The sequence below is a fragment of the Diadema antillarum genome, unplaced genomic scaffold (assembly GCF_040938485.1).
Source record: "Diadema antillarum isolate AM-2024a unplaced genomic scaffold, OU_Dant_1.0 scf00000077, whole genome shotgun sequence".
Lineage (NCBI taxonomy): Eukaryota > Metazoa > Echinodermata > Echinoidea > Diadematoida > Diadematidae > Diadema > Diadema antillarum.
The window spans coordinates 279666-302717 of NW_027270966.1; the positions used below are offsets into that span (position 1 = coordinate 279666).

At 39.3% G+C, this 23052-nt stretch overlaps 1 protein-coding gene across 1 annotated transcript in view; it reads right to left on the reverse strand.

Moving 5' to 3' along the window:
• The window catches only part of LOC139717591 (uncharacterized), a 41111-nt gene extending 20947 nt beyond the window's left edge, over positions 1-20164 (reverse strand). The window contains exons 1-3 of the mRNA XM_071629101.1: positions 19997-20164; positions 16953-17019; positions 5065-5118 (exon numbers count right to left, since the gene is read on the reverse strand). Of these exons, the coding sequence (XP_071485202.1) occupies positions 5065-5118; positions 16953-17019; positions 19997-20164 (289 nt within the window). The remainder of the gene's footprint in view (positions 1-5064; positions 5119-16952; positions 17020-19996) is intronic.
• Between the last annotated feature and the right edge of the window lie 2888 nt (positions 20165-23052).

The following is a 23052-nucleotide window of genomic DNA, read 5'->3' on the forward strand; positions in this document are numbered from 1 at the left end:
CGATTTAGTTGTGAAGATTTACCAATCACAGCTTTCCATGTAGGTTGCTTTTTCTTGTGTTTCGGAGGTGACATTGTGTGTTAACACCATATTGTTATGTGATAGTGAAAGGCAAGACTTCAGTTCCTTTTCACTTTCTATTAACATTTTCTAATACATTTAATATCTACAAAATCATCACAACAGAAGTGACTTTTGTATACAGTACATAGCTCTCCAGAATTCCCTTGATACCAAAGTGATACATGTAGCAGTTCATGCATGCCCTAGTCCACAATCTTTAAAAAAAAATGTAAAAAAAAAATCATTAAATAATCAAACTCCACAAAAAGGCCACATGCCTATAGCTGGTGCACAACTTGTTCTTGAATTCTTAGTTGTTGTATTTCCATGTACAACGTGGTGATCATAAACAAAATTATGTGATTTTTTTTTTTAATATGACAATAATTATTACATTTTCCAAGTTGAACCAACTGTATATGACATTGTATTTTTTAAGATTATTGAAGTTATGTGACAACTAAAGTGAACAGAGGAACAAGTCCCCAGGACTGGAAAGGGAAAGATCAAAAAACAAGACTTGTAGTTCTATTTAAGTATAATTTTGATGAGGTGTTTACCTTGTTGTGTAATTATGTTTTGTCTTAGAATTTGGCTTTAAGTACTGGAATTTCAAGGAAAAGAAAATAGTTTCTTAAAGGACAAGTCCACTGTCATATACATGTGGATTGAGTGAATGCAACAACATTGTACCTGTAGAACACATCATTGAAAGTTTGGGGGAAATTGGACAATCCATTCAAAAGTTATGGGTTTTTTAAGTATCTGCGCAATCACTGCTGGATGAGACGACTACGACAGTGTATGATGTCACATGCAATCAACGATATAAGGAAAATATAAGTGAATTTCACAAAACTTTACTTTTTGAAAAAAGTGCACATTTCTTCAACTTGCTACTGATGTATTTAGGGCAATATTATTTACTCTGCCTTCCAAAAGAGAGAAGTCATGTGTTCTTTTGTTATGCAAGAAAAGTAAAAATACAGTACCGGTATGTTGAATTTTCTTGATACTTTCTCTATATCCTTGTACACATGTGACATCACAAGCTATAGAAGTCTTCTCATTCAGCTTTGACTGAGCAGAAACTTAAAAAATCCATAACTCTGGAACGGATTGCCTTTACTTTCCTCAAACTCTCACTGATGTGTTTTATTAACATTGCTGTATCTACTCAACCCTCATGTCTACTGAGGTGAACTTGTCCTTTTCCAGTTTCGGTCCCTTATAGGTTTACATGTATTTGAGACCAGTTTGTGTTCGGGACCTTCTGTGAAGTTGATGGAGAAAATTATTGTAACAAAACAAATTTTCCCCTCAAGTTCACAGAAAGGCATTATGCTGCTCTCTTCAGCTGGGAAACACAAACTGTTCTCTTAACCCAACTGTAAAAACCTGTTAAAGATTAGTATGAATTACAATCTCAAACAAAATATGAGCTGGTATCCATTATCATGAAAGAGAATAACCAAACAAAATAACAAGTAAGAACTGAAAGAAAGAGCTTATATTTGAAAATTAAAGCCATGAGGAAAGACATGAATGTTCACTAAATAGTTAACACCTGAGAAGTTGGGTTGTCTCTGTGTCGTGTTACCTCAAAAACAATAAAATGGTTTTTCTTATCTTATACTTTTTATTCTCAAAAGTGACTGTTAGATGTGCATGATTTGCAGGTAATTTTCAATCAATTCAGAATGATACGTTAAATATATTTTAGTAATGTCAACAGTTTAAATGAATCTGGTGTATAGAAAATTTATCCCAGATGAACCAAACACCTTTCACCAGTATTATAACATTTGTATGGTGGCTATCAAGGATGATGAAGAATTCATGAACATCCTTGAATTAATCTATAAAACTATGTGCAAACACAAACGTACACAAGTCAAATAAGAATTTTTGCTTTTGGTATTCATACTATTTTATGTCCCCGCCAAAAAATTACAGTGGTACCCTCCGCAATGATAACTTTAAAGATAGTGAATCAATCTAAAGATACCAATTTGAGGGATTGAAACTATAACTCATTGCCCACACCTTACAGAAAACCCCATTCAATTTGCTTCAGAGGTCAAAGAGAATTGAGGATTTTTGTAGCAGAGCCTTTGAGGAATCCCTTCCCTCCAAGTTCTGCATGTGTTTACACATTAATATGCAGTTCCAAGAGCATCCAAGTGCTGAACTTGGAAAAATCAGACTCCTGACATCCTTTATAACAATCCACATTTCTTTGAGATCACTTAACCAATTTGACTGGGGCTTTCTGCAAAATAGAGCTAAGATGTTATAACTTAAGACCCCAAAGTAGAATTTAGCTGATTTAATCATATTGGGTGCTATCAATGCAAAAGTCTAATAGTAAATTTTTTGGGGGGACATACTATATGAATACTTGAACACAATGTTAACATTGAATGTCACCTCCGAAACAAAGTTATTCTTCCCTGGTGTTGTGGAATAAAATGTTGTGAGAGCAAAGAAACATTACTAAAATGATCTCACACCCTCATTTCAATTTAAGGTAGAAAATGGAATGCCATGTTTCTTCAGGTTACAATATCTAGCTTACAATGTATGTCCGTCATATTCTTACTGTACAATGTAAATGAATATTTGAACACAATGTTAACATTGAATGTCACCTCTGAAACGAGGTGATTCTTCCCTGGTGTTGTGGAATAAAATGTTCTGAGAGCAAAGAAACATTACTAAAATGATCTCACACCTTCATCTCAAGTTAAGGTAGAAAATGGAATGCCATGTTTCTTCAGATTACAATATTTAGCTTACATCCTTCGTCCAAATGGAAGGCAAACTACCGGTACCCATGCTAATTAATGAAGTGTAAAAAAACACTTGTTCTGTGTGGTTTATCTGCTTGAAACAGGAGTTAATTTCTTGTTCTCGAGTTATAATTATTAAAAACATTGATAAAAAGAAGAAGTTTTTGTGTTATTGTCACTTATTCTCAAAAAAAAGTGAGTGTTAATATTAATGTCACCTCCGAAACATTCTAATATGTTAACTGTCACCTCCGAAACATCCATGTATGAAAAATCCAAGTTTTAAAGAAATGATTGGAATTTCATTTAACCTACATAGGAAGGTAGCCCTTCTTGAAGACTTGTTATAGTAAGAGTTTGACCTGGCCTGCCCTCCAATAAATAGTTAAAATCTTAAAAATTACATGTCAATTGGTATTTTTAGCAAAAATTTATAAATCTCATGTATTTTCTAAAAAATTCACTTCATATTCAACCCCCAAATAGTTTTGATTCACAAACTATATATTGTTGTTAACCATATACACTTTGCATGGTGAAGTTTGAATACAGAGTTTTGTCAATATGGTGCAATTCATGAAAGCAAAATTTTGCTTGAATTTACTTCAGGTGCCAGGGTTTTCCTCAAATTACACCAATAACCCTTCAGCTTTAAGGTCTGAAATGTTATTTTTTCAAAAATTTGAATACTTTCAAACAAGAATCAAACAGAATAATGAAAAAATATTTTGTTTGAAATTTTGACCCTCTGAGTACAAAAGTTACACCACTGATCGTAAAAAAGGCCATAACTTCTCTCTATAACTTCTGATTCTAGAGAAGATTTATAAAGATTCCTTCATTTGGGGGGTTTGGGACCCCTGGGGGCCCCCTGGGTGGGGCATGGTGCCCATTTTAACAAATTGAGATCCTAACCCCCTAGGGATGCTACCTGCCAAGTTTGGTGAAAATGGGTCATGGGGTTCTCAAGAAGAAGATGAAAATGTACAATTTAGGCCCCATTAGAACCCTTCCCCACCCCCCTCCCCTGGGTCCCAAGGGGGGCACCCCTGATTCTGCCATGAACAAACTTGAAACTACAGTCATCAATGTACTAACTCATAGTATTAACTTAGCTCTATCACTTCTGGTTCTAGAGAAGAAGATTTTTGTGGATTCCTTAATTTTGGGGGGTTTGGGCCCCCCTGGGGGCCCCCTGGGTGGGGCATGGTGCCCATTTTAACAAATTGAGTTCCTAACCCCCTAGGGATGCTACCTGCCAAGTTTGATGAAAATCGGTCTTGGGGTTTTCAAGAAGAAGATGAAAATGTAAAAAGTTTACGCACGACGCACGACGGACGACGGACGACGGACGACGCACGACGGACGCCGGACGAAGGGCGATCGCAATAGCTCACTTGAGCCTTTGGCTCAGGTGAGCTAAAAAGGCCCATGTATCATACAGCCCATGAGTTCTACACTAGGCAAAGAAGGCCCATGAGCTTGACACTACGTAAAAACAGCCCATGAGTTCGAAATTACAATGCTGGGCTTAATGTGTCATGTTGTGGGCCTTGTTTGCTTGGTGTCGAACTCATGGGCGATATAACTCCCATGGGTTGTATGACTCCTGGGCTGTATGACTCGTGGGTGTCGGTCTCATGACGTGCACCCAATCCAACATCCAATACACTGACCATCCTACTCCTCATCAATGGATAAATCCCTGTTGATCAACATAGATTTACAAACGATCGCCAGCGTGAGAACTGGTACGACACCTCACTTGGGTCAGTGGCATGCAGTGTCTAGTGGCATCTTTTATATTTTTGCAGCCGATACCCTTATTAGAACATTACAATGCAACAGAGTCATCCAATGCTATGGTACTCACAACATGTGAAATTCTCACCCTGCTCCGTCACCCTGCAATGGCATAAATAATGGCCTGCTTTTTCACTTTTGATCTATGAATGGATGAGTTATTAAAGAATGCCTCTCCAGCCAGTGGCTGACTAATCGTTAGGCATGCTACATACCAAACTTTAAAGCAAAGGACATGCAAAGCACTTGAATGTTCTTTTTTTTTCTTCAAAATCACACCCATCTAGGATTACTCCTTCGCGTTGTAACTACACTTGCAACTGCCATGTTCTAAAGTTCTATGAAATAGATGACTACTTATACTGTAGGTATCTATTTTTGATTGGCTATAGAGATAAACACTCACCTTCTCTAACTCTCAGTATCAGGTCATCAGGTGATTTCATCAAAGCAGTGACAACTGGAAGAGAAGAAGGAAAACAAATACACTAATATAGTCCGTGTGGGAGTGTGGCCATTTCTATTGAATGTTATATTCACATCGCAAACGATAACATGCTTTACTGCTCTTAACAGCTCATAATAACTAGTTTATCCAGGCAGGAAGACCAAGATTTACTTTTGCAAAAAAAAAACTACTGTACTTATCCCCATACACTATTGTACTTAACCCATTGAGGACGAGTCCTGAGCATACTTGGGCAGGTGTCTACAATTGCATGGGAAATGTGTTTGTAGCAAAATCAGCCCGTCCTCAATGGGTTGAAAAGAGGGAATGTTCTGGTAAGGGATTGTACTTGGTAAATAATTTGCAGAATATAAAATAGATGACACTGTGCCTGGGATTGATTATATCGGCACACCTTATGGTCATTTTTGGCAAAAAATGTTGAAACAAACAAGAAAGTAAACTATTAGCTCACATATCTTGCTATAAAATATATTCCAACAGACTGTTTCTGTAATCTATTACAATTACTGGATTTTTCCCCCCTACAGCCAAGTAACGAAGCATTTCATTCACCTGCTCCCTCCCCTAAGTTCCATAGGCAGGCATTCGCTTTAGTTGTTGCTAGGTAGGGCGAGCCCTCAGCAATTCACATGAACAAAGTATGCATAAAGTCAAGAAGAAGATGAAAATGTACAATTTAGTCCCCAATTTGGTTTGTTTCCTACACATTTCACTTTCTTTCTTTCTTGTCTACCTTTCTTGTCATATCCCATCATGTAATATTGATTGAGTTTTCTTCTCAGAGCCTGTTGTGATGGAAACCCAGGGATGTCTCTCACCTCCTAGCCTTTTGACAAGGTCTTGTGGCCTAGGAATGAGACTAACTTGCCATACCGAGCACTGCAAGAAACAAGTGAATGCAAGACTGATTGGCGCAGCCACGAAGCTTTTTTAAACCTGGGTTTTTTCCTGCTGCCTTGTGAGGTACATGAGTATGAATTATTAATGTATTGATCATGAGTCAAACCGCAGTTGTAATAATGATGACGTTTCAACGCTGGCAATGCAGGCAGCTACTACGGGCAGCACAGGCTCGATACTGATGAGCAAGCAGCTGACATGCATACATTGTACTTATGCATATTCATTAGATGCGACATCACTGCGAGCAATGCACCTGCTGATTGGCCGCTACCTTTTTGGTAGCAGAATCAGTGAAAAACAATGTTTATGATAACAAATTCATGTCAGGTGTAAAAAGGCTTCCTACTGTAGCTGCACCACTCGGCCTAGCGTTCCGTGTTCCCTCGCAGTTAGTCTCTTTTTCAGCCACGAGGCCTTGTCAAAAGGCTACCCACCTCCCTGCTCCACCACTCTCTATCCCCATACCTCTGTTGTTATGTACACAAATAGAGCATCCCAATATATGACAACATCCCGCCTAAAGGTCAGCTGCAACACAAACATATTACACAACTTTCCCACATACTTTCTCATCCCCATACCATGTGGTACACATCAATCGTGCGTCTGGAATATTAAAATGCAGTCTGATACCCCTTTCAGTAACTCATGCATTTCTGGCCAGCTCCTGGCCCGAGCTAATTTGGCCCGTGCCAAGCAGTAAAAATTGCTTTCAGTAACTACAGCAGAGCCGCGCTACTTTTACGATGACCCATTCACGAACTCGGCCACATAAGGGATAACTGCCATGGTAACTGAACACGTCATGGACAGAGCGGAAGTGTATTTTTGCGCGATATTTGATGTGCATGCCGCGTGCTCATGAGCTGAATAGCGTAAGCTGTGACCTTTGACCATGAAAGGAATTTTGGCCCGCGCCTGGCGCTGCTATCATTCATAAACTCTTCGATCAGTGCCAGGCCCGTGCCTGGTGCTAGCTGCAGCAGCGCCAAAATAGCCTGCTCCTGGCCAGCTCCTGGGTCGGGCCACTTTGGCCCGACCCATTCATAAACTCAAAATTTTACGACTTAGCTCGGGCCTGGCGCTAGCCAGGGGAGTTACTGAAAGGGGTATAAAACACTGAAGTCCGAGCAAGTGGAACTCAAACAGTAGAGGGAGCTATCTAAAGTAGCTAATTAAAATCTGGCTTACGAAAGAAAGCACCTGACTTTAAACATGGTGGCGTGTCCTATTTTTTGATAACTAAGCCATTTAAAAACTAATTTTGCTAAAAAGCAAATTTTGTTTTGCCTCTTATTTGCAAACATTTTCATGTTCATTATCTTGTGAAGTGCCCTCCAACCAACCTGAACAGTTAGTTCTACATTCACACGACTTTCCTAAACTTAAATATTAGCTCGAAGTGTCAGTCTTTGATGATTTGATCGTAGTTTAGCCCCATGTAGATGGAGCTACTTGAAAGTTAGCAATCTGAAAGATTAGTTGATGACACGATAATCGGAAAAAAAAAACTTGAAAGTTAGTGTCACCTCTCCATGAACCCTATTTCCCTCTCAGCTTCCAGGTCAATTTCTCCAGTGCATGTTGTACAATCCTGTATCGTTGCACATTATCCGGTTTATCGCTAGCTGCATGTACATTCATTTCTTCTGGTTCTGTGGTTTCATCACTGAGTGGGATTCTCGCGTGAAAGTTAAATCTCTAAGACCCCGTTTACAGTGCAGGGCTGGGCCGAGCCCAGGCTGAGCTCAGGCTGAGCCCGGCCTCAATTGCGGTACTCGGCCACGCAACTTTGTCCATTTACAGTGGAGGGCTCGGCCTGGGCTTTTAATTCAAACCTTTCAATATTTTGTCGTAGTGGCGCTCTGCTTGTAAACAAACGATTATTATTGGGAGCACGCCGGTCACAATTTGGTACCACATTTGGCCAAGTTTGCGTTTACAGTGAGAAAAGGCCGGGCTGAGACTACACTTGTACATGTACCTCCAGAGCTTGGCCAAATGCATGGTCGTTTTTGGTACCGGGCAAGTCCAAGAACGCGCGCGTTTCGTATGGGACATTCAGAGACTTTTATGACCTGAAAAATAGTGTTAATGGCCTTTGATCATATTGAACTTTATCATGGTGATTGATATCTAGGAGAAGTATAATCATATTAAAAATGGAGAAAAATGACCTCGACAATTATATTCTAGAAGAGAAAATATGTGCCGTTACGTATGGGACCAGAAAAACTTTTTTTTTTTTAAAAACTTTTTTTTAACCTCAAAACTCTCTGAAAGTATTTCATTCTACAACTTGTAACTCGCTGTGATGAAAGTCACAACACTCAAGATTATCACAGGTAAGTTTCATGTCATGAGGCAAAAAGCTCTAATTACAGGTTCTAATTAAAGACAGACATGACGTGTTACGTATGGGACAGTTACGTATGGGACACTTTGTCCCCCATTTGTTTAGTGTGTGGAGAACCATGTCAATTGGTATTTTGCATAATTATTGAAGTAAAATCAGTTGAAACTACTCAATACTGATCCAGATTGTCAAGGGAACAATATTCCCCAGATATTTACCATCATGATCATATTCAATCATATTTTATAATTTTTATGACCAACCTGAGTATGCATGCCCTTTGTCCCCCATTCGTTTAGTGTGTGGAGAACCATATTTATGGGTATTTCGCATAATTTTTGTAGTAGAATTTGTTGAAATTACTCAAATAATGATCCAGATTGTCAAGGGAATCAACATCATCCAAATATTTACCATCATAATCATATTTAACCTTATTCTATATTTTTATGACCAACCTGAATATGCATGCCCTGTATTTTTTATCAGGATAGTTACTTTGAATAGTTTGTAAGTGTTTACTTACATTGATGAAGGGCAGTTTGCCATTCAGTTTCAATAAAAAACAAGAAATATCAATTTTAATAAATGCAATACCTGCTGCGTGGAACCCTAGTGATGGAGTAGATAAACAATATGATGTCTGTCTGGCAATTAGGTTGTTTATATGAGTCCCTCCTCAGTATGTATACCCATGATTTTTGTTGTGGCTTCTCCTAAAAACTGAATAACTGAGATATCCAGAAACATGGTGTCCTAATAAAATAATTTTTCATTAGGACCACTTCATTTTACTTTGTATTTGTTCGTTTTTTGATATCTCATCCATTGCAAATTGGATCTTCATCAAATAGACTTTGAATTTCTCTAGTCTTAGAATTGTATGCTCTTTGATAATTCATATAAGGAGCTCCCAATCATCTTGTAAAACATTGAAACTGAATCCCCATTTCTACGAAAACTATACTATCCCTTTAATGCTGATCTTCATGGTGTATTTTGGCATCTCCCCCTCCCCCTTTCTGAAAATTGTTTAGTCAAGTACTAGTATTGTTTGAATTCAAAAGTAGCTGCAAAGTTGGGATGCTTTCTGCAGGATGATGAACGATTTGTGTACTGAGAGACCTTCCCAGCTAGCTACATGCATTCACATGCAATATGTATGAGGATGTCACATACGTAACGCATTTTTCCCATACGTAACATTATTTAATTGCTTGATAAAAAATATATCTTTTACAATTTTTCTTCTTTCTGTGGTATTTAACTTCTTTAAACAATAAATTAGAACTTCCTAGAAGGGCATTCAAATAACCTTAGAAATGTCAGAAAAAACCTAAAAAAATGACCTCAATTTGTTACGTATGGGACATGTCATGATAGGACACGAGCTAATTTGCATAATCATTTGCATAATCCCTAAATTTTCATACCAAGTTAAACTATTTGATGAACTTCTTATGTCCAAATATTAATCAAATATAATTTGCTTTCCTTTGAATACATATGAATTTTTATAAATGTCCCATACGTAATGCTGTATTTCACATTTATGCAAATGAAGCCCTTGAAATATTATCATATTTTCCTCCCTGGAAATCAAAACTTCAACTCATAAGCTTCAAAATGATACCAAACATGTCAATATTCAGCAAAGATGAAATTTTGCCTTCTGAGGGGACCTTATCTTGGACTTGCCCTACCACATTTGGCCTTTTGAGCGTTTACAGTGAAAGGAAGGTGTGGCTCAGCCTGGCCTGAGCCTGGCCTTTTCACTTACTGTAAATGGGTCTTAGATTAGGTGTCATGTGGACATGTAAAGTTGAAGTTCAACATTTATATTGTACAAGCTAATCACTGATGAAGTTTACAATTTCGAAGATTACAAACATCCAGTGTGAAAGTAACTACTGTAAAACAAGAAATTTTCGCGAGCATTTTAATTTCGCGAATTTCGCGAACGCCAAAATTCGCAAAATTAAAATGCACGCGAAAGTTTTTGTCTACACTACATGCATTGAACGCCAGTGGCAATTCGCGAAAATTTCATGCCGCGAAAAAGGCTGTCAGCTCCAATTCGCGAAATTTCATGCCGCGAATATATCACGTTTTACAGTACCATGGTAGTAAATGGAGCACATTTATTCATTGACCTAAATTTTGTGTTGCCTTTACAGAATCACTGACAGTGAAATCTCCCTACTAAAAGTGATCAGATTACAGTACAAGTTTTAAACTTATTACTATCCATTGTTCATTGCATGAGAAATAAAATAGATATGATTTGCCTGACTATGATTCATTTTCCCCGAAATTATAATCATCGTGTAGTGATCACTGAGTCAAATTTGAAAAATGTCAGTATGGTCAACCCTTTTGCATTCTGAATTCAATATCTGACCAGTAACAGGACAGGATGGTTGAACAACCCTTGTTGACTATTAAATCACCATAATGATCACAAGTCATGATCAGAAAATGTTTTGTATGTGGGTTTGGATTCTTACAACAGTGTACATATGTAGACCAATCACAATAAGTGTCTAAAAAGTATTACATGGGGATTCACATCTTTGACCTAATCAAAGAAATAGACAATCTTATCAAACAAACCTAAGCTAGAGATTAACATACAAACATACTGTAGAAATACAGGTGAGCCCTTTTATAATGTGATATTTGACACTGCAGCATTTTTCCATACTATGACAGATATCGATAGATTAGATATTCTAATACACTTGTAGGTCCACAGACTGCAGCAACTTGTGGGTGAAAAGATAGTGCTGCTTTAAAAACAAACATTTTTTTCATTTGTGTCAAAAGGATGGAAAATGTCAATTTTGTAAAAATGGGTGTTTGTCTGTCATGTTTACATTAACCCACCTTTGTGGGTGTGCAAGTATAAATATCGTGAGGAAAAAGAGAGAGAGTGAGAGATGGAGGGGGGGGGGGGAAGACAGAGACTGTTCTACTCGCTTCAAATGACAAGCTTTCTATGGCTCGCTACCTGCCATACAGGAGTGGACGCATCTGCTAGTAGCAGCCAAAATACCCTCCGACCATGTCCACTAATTGGCAGATAGTTCACTGTACTGTGTGCTACAGAAGTGATACCTCAGCCTTAATTCAGTACACGGCACAGGGTGTGTTATCTATTTGATTCTTGTGTGTCGTCTAATGAGCATGCGAGACATGCCACATGTTTGTTTGTGTAATGTGTAGATATGCCCCTGGTTGTGAAACCGCCACGCCTCTTCGTTCAGTTTGTTGTGGTGAACAAACCAAGAATTGGAAATAATGAGTGTTAAAAAAATCTTCTCGTACCGACAAATCTTGTTACGTGTTTCCAAAATTAGCTTGCTAATGCTACATTCTGTACACTTGTACACGTGTATACTGAGTAGGTTATGCCATAGACATGCCTGTTAAACAAATTCAAATTTGGAAAACCTCCTCTCAATGCAATGGAATCTTGTTGTATTGGAGTAACTTATGATGGGTACACCTGTATTAAGAATAGCTTGATTCCCTCTTCTTGATCTGGAGAACAAGCATTTTCTAGGTCTTTGGATGAAAACTCTTCTATAATTTTGAAAATATTCTTTTTCACTTTCATATACAATCACACAGGGTGACAGTGCATCTTTGCTGCTCTCATTTCGTGAATTGACAATTTGGAGCACTTCAAAATCTCATTCAAGACTTGCCAGGCATTCAATTGCTAACTCTTTCGGAGGAGTCTGCACCTTCGATTTTTTTTTTCTTTCTTTCTTTTAAATGGCGCCATGTATTGTACAAATGCTGTGAATCATTTATCATTCTCTCTTTGTCCTCTGTCGGTATGAATGTGTGCTGTGAATCATGGGTATGAATATGGATTCTGGTGTATGAATAAGATGTGAAAGACACTGATTATTCTTGAACTGAATATTACGAAAATTGTGTAGGGAATTATAATACGATTTTGCACCATGGTAAAAGATTTTTGTAGAGGGGTTAACTTGAAGTATGTTTTCTAAATGTCAGAGTGAATATTTCAATGCATAAATTTCAGGACTTTGTGAATAACAAGCCAGGGTGTTATGTTTGCTTGAAATTGAATTCTCTGAATACGGAATTCAGAGTAACAAAAAATAAGGGTCCGGTAGTACAATACACTCTCCTACAACTTCTCCTACAAGTTACACTGTCCACAAAATTGATTATGGATGGAAAGACAGACAGATGGAAGAACGGTACAATGGATGGATGGACGGATGGATAATGAACACACTATCCCAAAACATTATGCCTCCGGCGACATCTCATGGCTGAGGCATAATCAATGGTGGATCATTCATTAAACATTCAACACCAGTCTTCTGAGTGAACACAATGATACAATGATACAACAAATTCATGACAACTGTGAGATTTAGTAAGTGGGATTATGTACATGTTTGTAATCTCCATGAAAGTCATCACTTTACATGCAACACATAACTCAACAGTTTACATCAAACACACACAACTCACTTTTAGTCATTTTAAATGGCTTTAAACAATATGGAACATGGGTACAGAAAATCAATCTAACACAACAGTTTCTGTGAAAGAGTAGAGTCAACTAAAATAACATTTTCTTTCTTACTTCATCAGCTTGCTTCCTAATTGTACACTTTTAAGTGTTAGCAGTGAAATGATGACCACATCTCCTTTGGCCCTTTCTCTAAACTCTGAAAAGGAAATTAGATCAACTCACAGGGACTTTACCCACTGTGGACTTCCTACTCCTGTAAGTGCTTACAGTTTTGCCTGCAGGAAAGTGTATGAGTGTTATCAAACACAGTCACCTATACTGCATGAATTCACTTTGTGCCACATTTTAGTTGGTTAGAGGAGGAAAACAATAGACAAAGACCATCAGGCCATTTATTTGAGAGTCAGGTTATTTAGAAAATGAGCCACTTTGGAATTCAGCCATTTTGAGCGTCAGCCATGGCAGCTCTTGCCAGTACTTGAGATGGTGGAGATAGCTTGCCCTTCATGTTTGGCAGCATTTATGCTGACTTCATCCAAGAAAATCTGATATTTGCAGATTTCTCAGTCAGCCTGCCTACATGCTCACCTTAACTCATGCATGCTTTGCTATTCAAACAGGAAAAGTACCAGTACACGGAAATCTAGACTGAACGAATGGATGACATAATTTATGAATTCGATGAGTAGCAGATGAATATTTAGTTGTAGACTGGAAAGCATTAGACCAATCAATACATGCACTAATCAACTGTACATACGCAAAGTGAGAATAGGTCATGCGGGTTAAAGACTACACATCATGCTGAATGGAAAGTGACCTAAATGGAAAATGAACGAAGTGGTGGAAACCAAACGACATCTACGTCGTAGACCAAACTGCCAACTAACAAAATGATGGTTTAGCAGCCAAACAGATCAGTAGGGGAATTACTAAATATGTGACACATTCCTTTGGGTGGTACAATGTATTTTCACAAATTTTCTGAGTTGATTGCTACGTATTGTAATCATGAAATTAATGACTCATAAAGATATCACCTCCCACAACACAAATGGACAGTATAATGTTTCAAAGGTGGATGTTATCTCCTGAAAAGGGATTTATACAGCACCATGCACACTACCCAAACTCATTGGTATGAATATGTGTTAACTACAGTACAACAAATGTAGTTTTAAATGGGTAATGACAGCAAAGAGTTTTTATGAAGCACAATTCACATACATGCATAAAAGTAGGCCAAGTGAACTTCCTGGATATCAAAACATTATTGATTGATAACAGCACAGCCGTGATTTGATTTGATTGTTGACATAATCAGGGATGAGTGACAACAACTCCTGTTCATTTGTCACTGAATAAAGGGTTGAACCTTGCCACGTTGCTACCTAAACACAAAGAACAATAGGAACCTACAAAAACCAACAACACACCTCAATACCAAGTTGTTGAAAATGACTAACAACCCAAATACTACGGTTGTAAGCAGTCTTACAAATATACTGTATGTGTGTCTAGTCAGAGTGATCTTTGACCTTGACGAAGATGGATCAATCAGGGCAGCACCAATAAATTCTGATGTCCTCTCCTACCCATTATAAACCTCTCCAATTTTTTAATCTTTTCTTTTTTTTGGGGGGGGGAGGGGGGGGGGTTCATCCAATAATGTAGATAGTAGAGCACACACAAATGGATCTTTTAATAGTTACGTTCAGACGGCAGGCCCTAACCTCGAGGTTTAGCTCTTGCCCCCTAACTACGACGTGTGTCCACACGACGAATCGTAACCTCGAGGTTACGAAACCTCGAGGTTAAGCTTCTGCCCCCCCGTAACTACGAGTGGGTCCCACTCGATGTTAAAACCACAAAACCGGAAGTTTCAGCCCACACTGCTAACAAGGCGTCTATTTATTCTTTAGTCCAACCCTGTCGGACTCGCTTACAGGTACTCTTTTTCTCTGTCATGGTATGCACAGATAGCACTGCACTGATGACTTTATGCCTTTATGAAGATATTCGTCGAAAACATTATTTAGCGTCGGAGAAGAATATAGAATACAGTACCGAGTTCGACGTGTTCAGTTTCAGAGATCAAGCGCATGGGAAGAAAAGATGATGTTGTTGTGTCGTGCGTCATAGGTTTTTCACGTGTAGTGTATTTGTGGTGTACGTTTGGGAGGTTAACCCGGAAGCAGAGGGAAATTGTGGGGGCTGGAGTTTACGGCGAGGTCACTCTTAACTTCGAGTTCGTTGTTTTTTGTGTCCACACGATGCTTAACTACGAGTGGGGACCCCCCGCGGCTCGTGGTTAGAGCGCTAACCATAAGATTTCTCGTGGCTCGAAACATCGAGCAAACCTCGAGGTTTGCTAACTACGAGTGCGTCTTCACGGTCCCTAACTACAAGCTCTAACCTCGAAGTTTCCTAACTTCGAGGTTAAGGGCTCCCGTCTGAACGTAACTATTATTCTTTACCTAAGATAAAAATCGGAAAACAGTGGAAATTCTCACAAAGATAACAGACAGATAACACCTTCAAGGCAGCCATAAATTAAATCTGTCTAGAAATGTGGATAGTACAGCGCACACAAGAATCGTTAATGCCTCTGAAGCCAAAGTATTCTCACGAGGATAGAATGAGTATCACCCTGCCAAGCTCTAAAGACCAAAAATCATACTACACTTGTATATGTACAATGAAAAAAAGAAATCTGATGAAGGCAAAATTTTCATTTCAAAACCATACTTTCATTTCATGAAAGGAGAAATGAAAAGTGAAAATTTGGATTTTCAGTTTTTCATACTACTAGTACTTGGCAGCTCTGCATTACAGTGTATGTGTTAGCCTCCATCATCCAAGGATGGTGTACAGCTGTACCTTCCAAGCATCAATCATGCCAGTCCTCATGAAATCATGAAAACTTTGATTTTTACAAATTGCCCTCTCAACAACATACATTGTATCACCCCAACGCTCTTCCAATTGGCTGCCCGTGCCAAAGGTGTACACAACTTACTTATTTCAATCCTGAATGTGTCACTCAGGCAGCATCAAAATGTCAAGGTAATTTGCACTGCTCAGGCATGGGCAAGCTGATTGCCAAGTTGTTTGTTACTGCGATGTTTGATAGTGTATCATACAATACATTAATTTACAACTTATAGGATAAGGATAAGCTTGTTTCAATTAGTCAGAGTAGGGTGCCCTCATATGACACTCATTTGTCTTTGTTGCAACTCCATTTCTACACATTATATCATTTTACCATACAATATTCCAAGGAGTTTTTGGTCACCATATGGAAAAAAAAACAAAAACACAACCTGATGCTGTATGCACCATATAGCCTGTCTAATTCGGGACTTCCCAACAATTTATAAATTCGCAATAATGGAGTACAGTATTAAATGCAGAAATATGGTTACTCCCATTATAACAAACACGGTAATTTCGCATACAACATGTAAAATGAAGTCAGGGCCAAAATAGCCCATGTAGATATCTTTATACACTTTAAGTTGTCAGAAACAATGAAATTTTAGTATCAACAAAAGAAAACTGCCGGTCCCAAGGACCTTGTTGTAACAGAGGTTGCCTGAACACTTCAAATATGGCACATGACCTCTCTACTTCATGACCTTTCTCTTCTTATAACACGAATGATGCACATCAATACACCTTCATTTCTGATACCTCCTTGAGTATTACATTTTAATACAAAAGAGCCATAGATTATTTGTTAGGAGATGACATTCCCTTATATTTAGTCAGCTGCAATAGAAATTGTAGTACCTTTTCATGAAATCAAGTAGTCCTTGCCCACATCACACTCACTCACACACACACACACACACACACACACACACAAGAGCCCTCATGGCACTGTGAGGGGTGAGAGGCAACAATGATATCAACTAAACTGTTAAACAATTTAAGTTACTCATTCACTGGATTGGATCACTGCATTTTTATGCTAACCAAATGTTTCCCATGAGATGTCTGAATTTCCTATGGAATCACTCTGATTTCAATGCTTACCTTCTTTAGTGGTCTTGTTTTCCATGGCCTCATTGTTGATTTCAAGTATCACATCCCCAACTTGCATCTGTATTATTAAGAAAGGGAACAAGACCCACAGAAAAGCATAAACAGAAAAGCATGTAAAGAGAAAAAATGAACAAGCAAGTAAAGAGCAAAATTACTTCTGTATCAATATCATTCTTTGTCTTTGCCACGTCATTAAAAAATGACCCAAAACATACATGGGGGGGGGGGGGGGGGGGGGGGGGGGCTATACTGCAGTGATACAGCATTGGAAGGCTACCCATACAAATTTAATTTCTAGTAAGAATAAAAATCAGTATGGGTTAACTGCACTTGTGAATACAGCAGGTCATGTCGGACCAGTAAATTTGGCAATTCCTGAAAAGTTACTGGCCGGACAATAATTTTTAAAATAATTCAAAACCCTGCTAGGACTTCCTCGTTCCACAGCCAACGAATCTGTGCACATATTGACCAGGCTTCCCAATGTTTCTGACAAAATTGCCATACTCCGGCTCAGGCTGCTCGGGAAGATGATCACACTATTAACACCCAACAGGGTCGAGTACCGTCTCTTCCAGCACATGCTGTGCGATCACCCAGGCTCCAAAACAACCAGAGCCTTCAAGACCCTTCTTCAACAGTACAACCTTCCACCCTTAGAAGATATCATGTACATGCCCACCACTTTCCAGCAGTGGAAGAAGATCACCAATGCGGCAGTCCTGTGTCACAGAGAAAACAAATCCAAAGAGGCAATGGCCACCAAGTCCACACTTTACCTCCTCAGTTCCTTGGACCCCGCTCAGGTATCTACCCTCCTCCCCACCAGACTGGACTCGCATTCTCTTCGACAGGCAGTACCAGTTAAATGTCAGCTGCTTTGTGAAGTCTATCCCACTAACACCCGTCCAACTTTGGTTGGGAAGCTACAGAACACTAGATGCCCCTGTCAGATGCTCAAAGATGAGACCATCACTCATCTCCTTGGGGAGTGTGAGCTGTACGCCAAGGAGAGGAAGATCTATATCTCTTACCTACCAGAAAGATTGCGGAAATTGCTCTCCCAGACGCCCCAAGATAAGCAAGCCACATTCACTGCCAGCCTAATACTCACCGGAACAAGTGACCCCAATATTTCCCAGGAAGAAGCTGCAATTCTGCACATCAACTCCCTTCGCTTCCTACATTGTAGCTGCTATGCATGTGATCCGCTCAACCATGACATTATAACCTCTTCATACTTGCCGCTTAATATGTTGCTTCATCTTGTCTTCCTCATCTCTCCTGCTCTTTGCTGTTATTTATTGTGTTGACTCTTGTCTGCTGTCTCTGGCTTGACCCATGACCACATTAGTATGGTAGGTGTTCAACACACCGACCGGGTCCATATCAACCAACCGCGCACTATAATGGCATTGCGCTTACAGAAAGAAACTGTACGCATGGGACTATGCGCAACGGTGTTCGATTCTTCACTGGGCTACGCTACCGAGTAAAATGAGGCGAAAAAAAATAAGTGTTCCCTCAAAATTAACGAAATTTAGCAAAATTGAATAAGATTTATCGTGTAACTACATATAACTAGGCATACCTTTGCTGACTCGTTGTTAGATGTAGAGTATCCTTCCGTAATAAATTTGATGATTTTGACCGCAAAATTGTCACCGCCGCTTGTACGATCGTGCACACACGTTACACATACACATGACAGAATTATTTTGTCGCCCGCTACGATACGACCGTACAAGTTGAAGCAGAAACGAGAAATGAATGTGAAAAAACAAACCGACTCATCTAATTTATTTCAATTACGATGAAATGTTTCCTAATGAAAATCAATTCATATTCATCAAACAGTCCTTCAAAAGTAATATCGAAGGATTCAAAATATATTCAAATATTATTGGGGAAAAAATGACGGCTAGAAAAAAACAGCGGCCTATCCAAAAAAATGCATTTAAGTGCCCTTTCTACGTATTGTCAGGGTGGTCGGTTGAAATGAACAGGGGTCAGGGCAACTAAGTGCGGAAAAAATGACACCACACGCGTTTGAAGCCGCCATCTAGAGGCTCGAGCGCGTACCTCAGATCACATTTTCAGTGCGCGCTTGTGAATCCGGAGTATTTTCTCCACACGCGAGTAAAATTTCAGGCAAATTGTGAGATTTTTCACGTTTCTATTGATAGAAAAACGTTAGGTGGCCGGTATAACACCCAACCTAGTTCTAGTGGACTATAGTAACGTAACTGCGACAGCCGCCACACACAGTGTGGCGGCTGCGCCGTGCTCCCATAAAAGATCTTCATGTTGAACAAACGGGTGCCTTTGCGGCGCTATATTTCCTTAATTTTTCAACAGAAACTACTAGGAATACTTACATGGGTCGATGAAACCTAAATGACTATCATCGGCGACTGTTTGATGCATTTCATTGCTTGTGATGCACAAAATGATGTCTTATAAGCAGCTCACCGATGTTCACAGAATTCACAATCACTTGCACAAGCGCACAGAATACTTGAACTATAACATAAGCGAAACTGCGGGGAAGCCGCCAGGACCGCGCCTGGCGGCGCGGTCTCCGGGGCTAATAGTAACGCTACATTGCAACCAGGCATTGTATTAAAATTGTAATTTGTATTACTAAAATCTTCTGCGAATCTAACGCAGTTCTCCAGGACTGGAGGAAGTCAACAAAAGAAGAAGAAGATTACTGAATACTGAGACTCCCAAGTTGTAGACTGAGATGAATTAGAATTGTAATTTTGACCCATCCCCATCTAAACGTATTCGCAGTATCGCGGTACCGAACTGTGCCTTCAGCAGTGGGTAGCAAAACATACGGTATGCATAAGAACGTAGAACCGTACTACGGAGCTGTGAGGGGATATCGGTGGGAGGGATGTCCTGCACTGGCTGTAGCTAGCTGTCTGTGCGCTTTCACTTGCGACTCGCAATTGTCAATGTGCGTTTAACACACCCTCGATTGGTTGCAAGACATAGAACTAGTCTATATTACGACTTTTCACACTTACTCCATCACACTCAGAGGCAGGAGAATCGCTCAGAATATCACATATCACCGGTGGAAATCCAGTGCCCCTGCCTCCCATTAGTGAGAAGCCAAATCCACCTGAAAGGGCCCGTTGAAGTTGAAGTATTTTTTGGTTTGGCCCACAGTGTCCTCCTCCAGCCCCGTCCATCACGAAGAAATCAACACCGTAGTACAGCCCATGATTCGCTGCTGCTTTCGGTATGACTGCCCAACAACAATAAAATAGGACACGGCGACAGTTTGGGTGTAGCGAATTGAAAACGGGACACACGCATCAATCTACGAGCTTCCTAATTCCACTGGCTAGCTTCCAGACAGTGCAGTGGCCGATACGCCTGTGTTTTGCCAGAGTTGGCATAATTTTCTGGCATAATCTTTGAGCATCTTCAGCATTTAGCAAAGATGCTACGCGTAATTTGGCCTTATCTGTTTTGTTTGCTTAGTTGGGTTTTAGGTTTTTTTTTTCCTAAAGCATAATTGACACAGAAAGATATTTTTTTTTCAGAAAGGTTCTTCTCTCTAAGATTTTTTCTTCTTCTGATAATCAGAACAAAAGCCGATTTGCTGATATTGTATACTGCGTAGCTATATAGAAAACAATGTAAATCCTCTTTTCTTTGTGTGTGTGTGTGCGTGTGTGTTTTTTCCTGTTTGTTAGCAGTTTTGTCGAGAGAATTAAAGAAATGGCAGCAAAAGAAAAGGTGCAGATTTTATTGTGTGTGTGTGTGTGTTTTGTTTTTGTTAGTGGGATTTAGGGGTATTTGTTTTTGTCTATTTTTTGCTTGTTAGCCGATTTGGGGAGAGAAAAGGCCTACTATTGCAGCATCCCATACATACGGTCCTTTTTTTTCTTTTTGCTTGTTTGATATGATGTAGCATAATAATATTTCATTGCAATTGAGCTTTATACACTTATACACTTTATATAAAAGACCATGGAATTCTTACGTAATACCCGTGTAGAAAAGCCGGCTTGCATTATTCATTGTCCATCAGTCTTCTTTAAAACGTCAGTCCTCGACCATATACACTGTATTGGAGAAATTTCTTTACAGCAACGGGTATATAGGGTCTACCAACAGGTGTATTGAAACTGCTATCACTTTTCACGGCCTATTGTATTTATGAAATCGCTGAAACTCTATGATTGGGGATTAATTCTTTATTTTGTAGAGTTCATTGTGTATGCTGGGTAGTGACGTGATGAGGACAATGTAGGGTTTATACTAATGTTTGGTCCTTCCTTACAGTCTTTTTCCCATCACCCATAGTATACTGTGGCTGTGCTGTTTTAGGTGCTGTGCTTTCTAAAAAAGCCCACGGAGGTGCATCTATACCTGGAAAGACTCGGCTACTCGATGAGCATTCATCTAGAACACCTATAGGAGCTTTGTCAACAAAAAGATGCAAAAATGATGTTTAATAGATGCAACCCCCGGATCAGGGCTTCATATCCACTCTGAAAGTGAGGAATATAAATATTTATTCCAAATACAGCCTATACATAGAACTTACTCTTAAAAGTTATTTGTATCGCAGGCGGGACGAGAATATATGCCTACTCAATAGATGAAGAGTATATCAATAGAACCCCTAACCAACCCAAACCCTGACTCGAACCTAACCCTAACCCCAAGTCCTTGGAGAAAATAAGACCGGCCAGAGCATCAGTCGGAGGAGAATAATGTCGTGTCACCCCTGTGTAGACTTCCAAACGGAAAACTGTGATGTTATAGGATGATGATAAGTGGCACCAGGCATCCACTAATATCTATTAGTTTTGAAAGTATAGGCCTACTATAAAGGCCCTTATAGTGTATAATTTAACCACCTGCAATACATTTTTTTTTTCGGCCAGAAAAACGTATCCTATAGCCGGAGACTTACACGGGAAACTGAAGGAGCGCCATCACACGACGATGGAAAGTACAGGGGACTGTACTTACAATAATGAACAGTGAGTCTGCAATCAAATCTTCTATTATACCCGTTTCTCCCAGACCACACGCCGTTGAAACCCAAACAGCAACAACAACAACTTGTCCGCATCAAGACCACAGACCCTGCTGACCGGACTCGACGAGGCAATTCCAGCCTAACAACAAGTCCAGTGTAAAAAGCCAAAGGAAATAAATGAACAAAAAGCCAGTTAAACCAGTATCTAGAGTGGGCTTAAATAGTCATGTTTGACTGACAAAAGCCAAAAACTCAACAACAACGAGAGGTGGGGGGAATTCTCCCTGGTGGTCGCCGTGAGCAGGACGCTCAGAAAAGCACCTCACGCAACCTTGGACACACCCGTCGCCACACGAACAAATACACGCACCACCATTTTCACCACCATCCAAACTCGCTCCCAGCAGGGAGGTGAGACTTACCTCCCTGCTCCCAGCAACCCCGCACCACAAACCACCACCACCACAATCCCGAACAAACAGCGAGACTGCTGGAGTGTGACCAGCATCTGAAATACAAGTACAGCTGACACAGTATACATTCTTCTCCATCTTAATAATGAAATTCAATGTACATTCTTCAACATTCATACATTTTGCTATCAGTACAGCCAAATAAATGAAAACCAAAACCCAAAGAGAGCTGTGGATTGAGTGAAAGCAGTAACATAAGTAGAACACATCAGTGAAAGTTTGAGGAAAATCGGACAATCGATGCATTTTCAAAGTTTTGGTGTTGGAACCGCTGGATGAGGAGACTACTAGAGTTCATGACGTCATATACGTGTGGACAACAATATAAAGCAAATACAATAGAAATTTCATAACAATTCATGTGTCATAAAAATTACACATTCCATCAACTTGATCTGACATAGGTAAAGGTAGTAAATATTCCTTTTGCTTTCTGAAAGCAGTTAGTCAAGTGCTCTTTGATTATGCTAAAAAAGTGAAATCATTTTTCTTTGTATATTTTTCTTTGTATATTTTTCTTTGTATATTTTGTTGTCCACACAATCATGTCATAAACTCCTGTATTTTCCTTTTAATTATTTTGATTCTTCTCAGCCGATAAGCATGT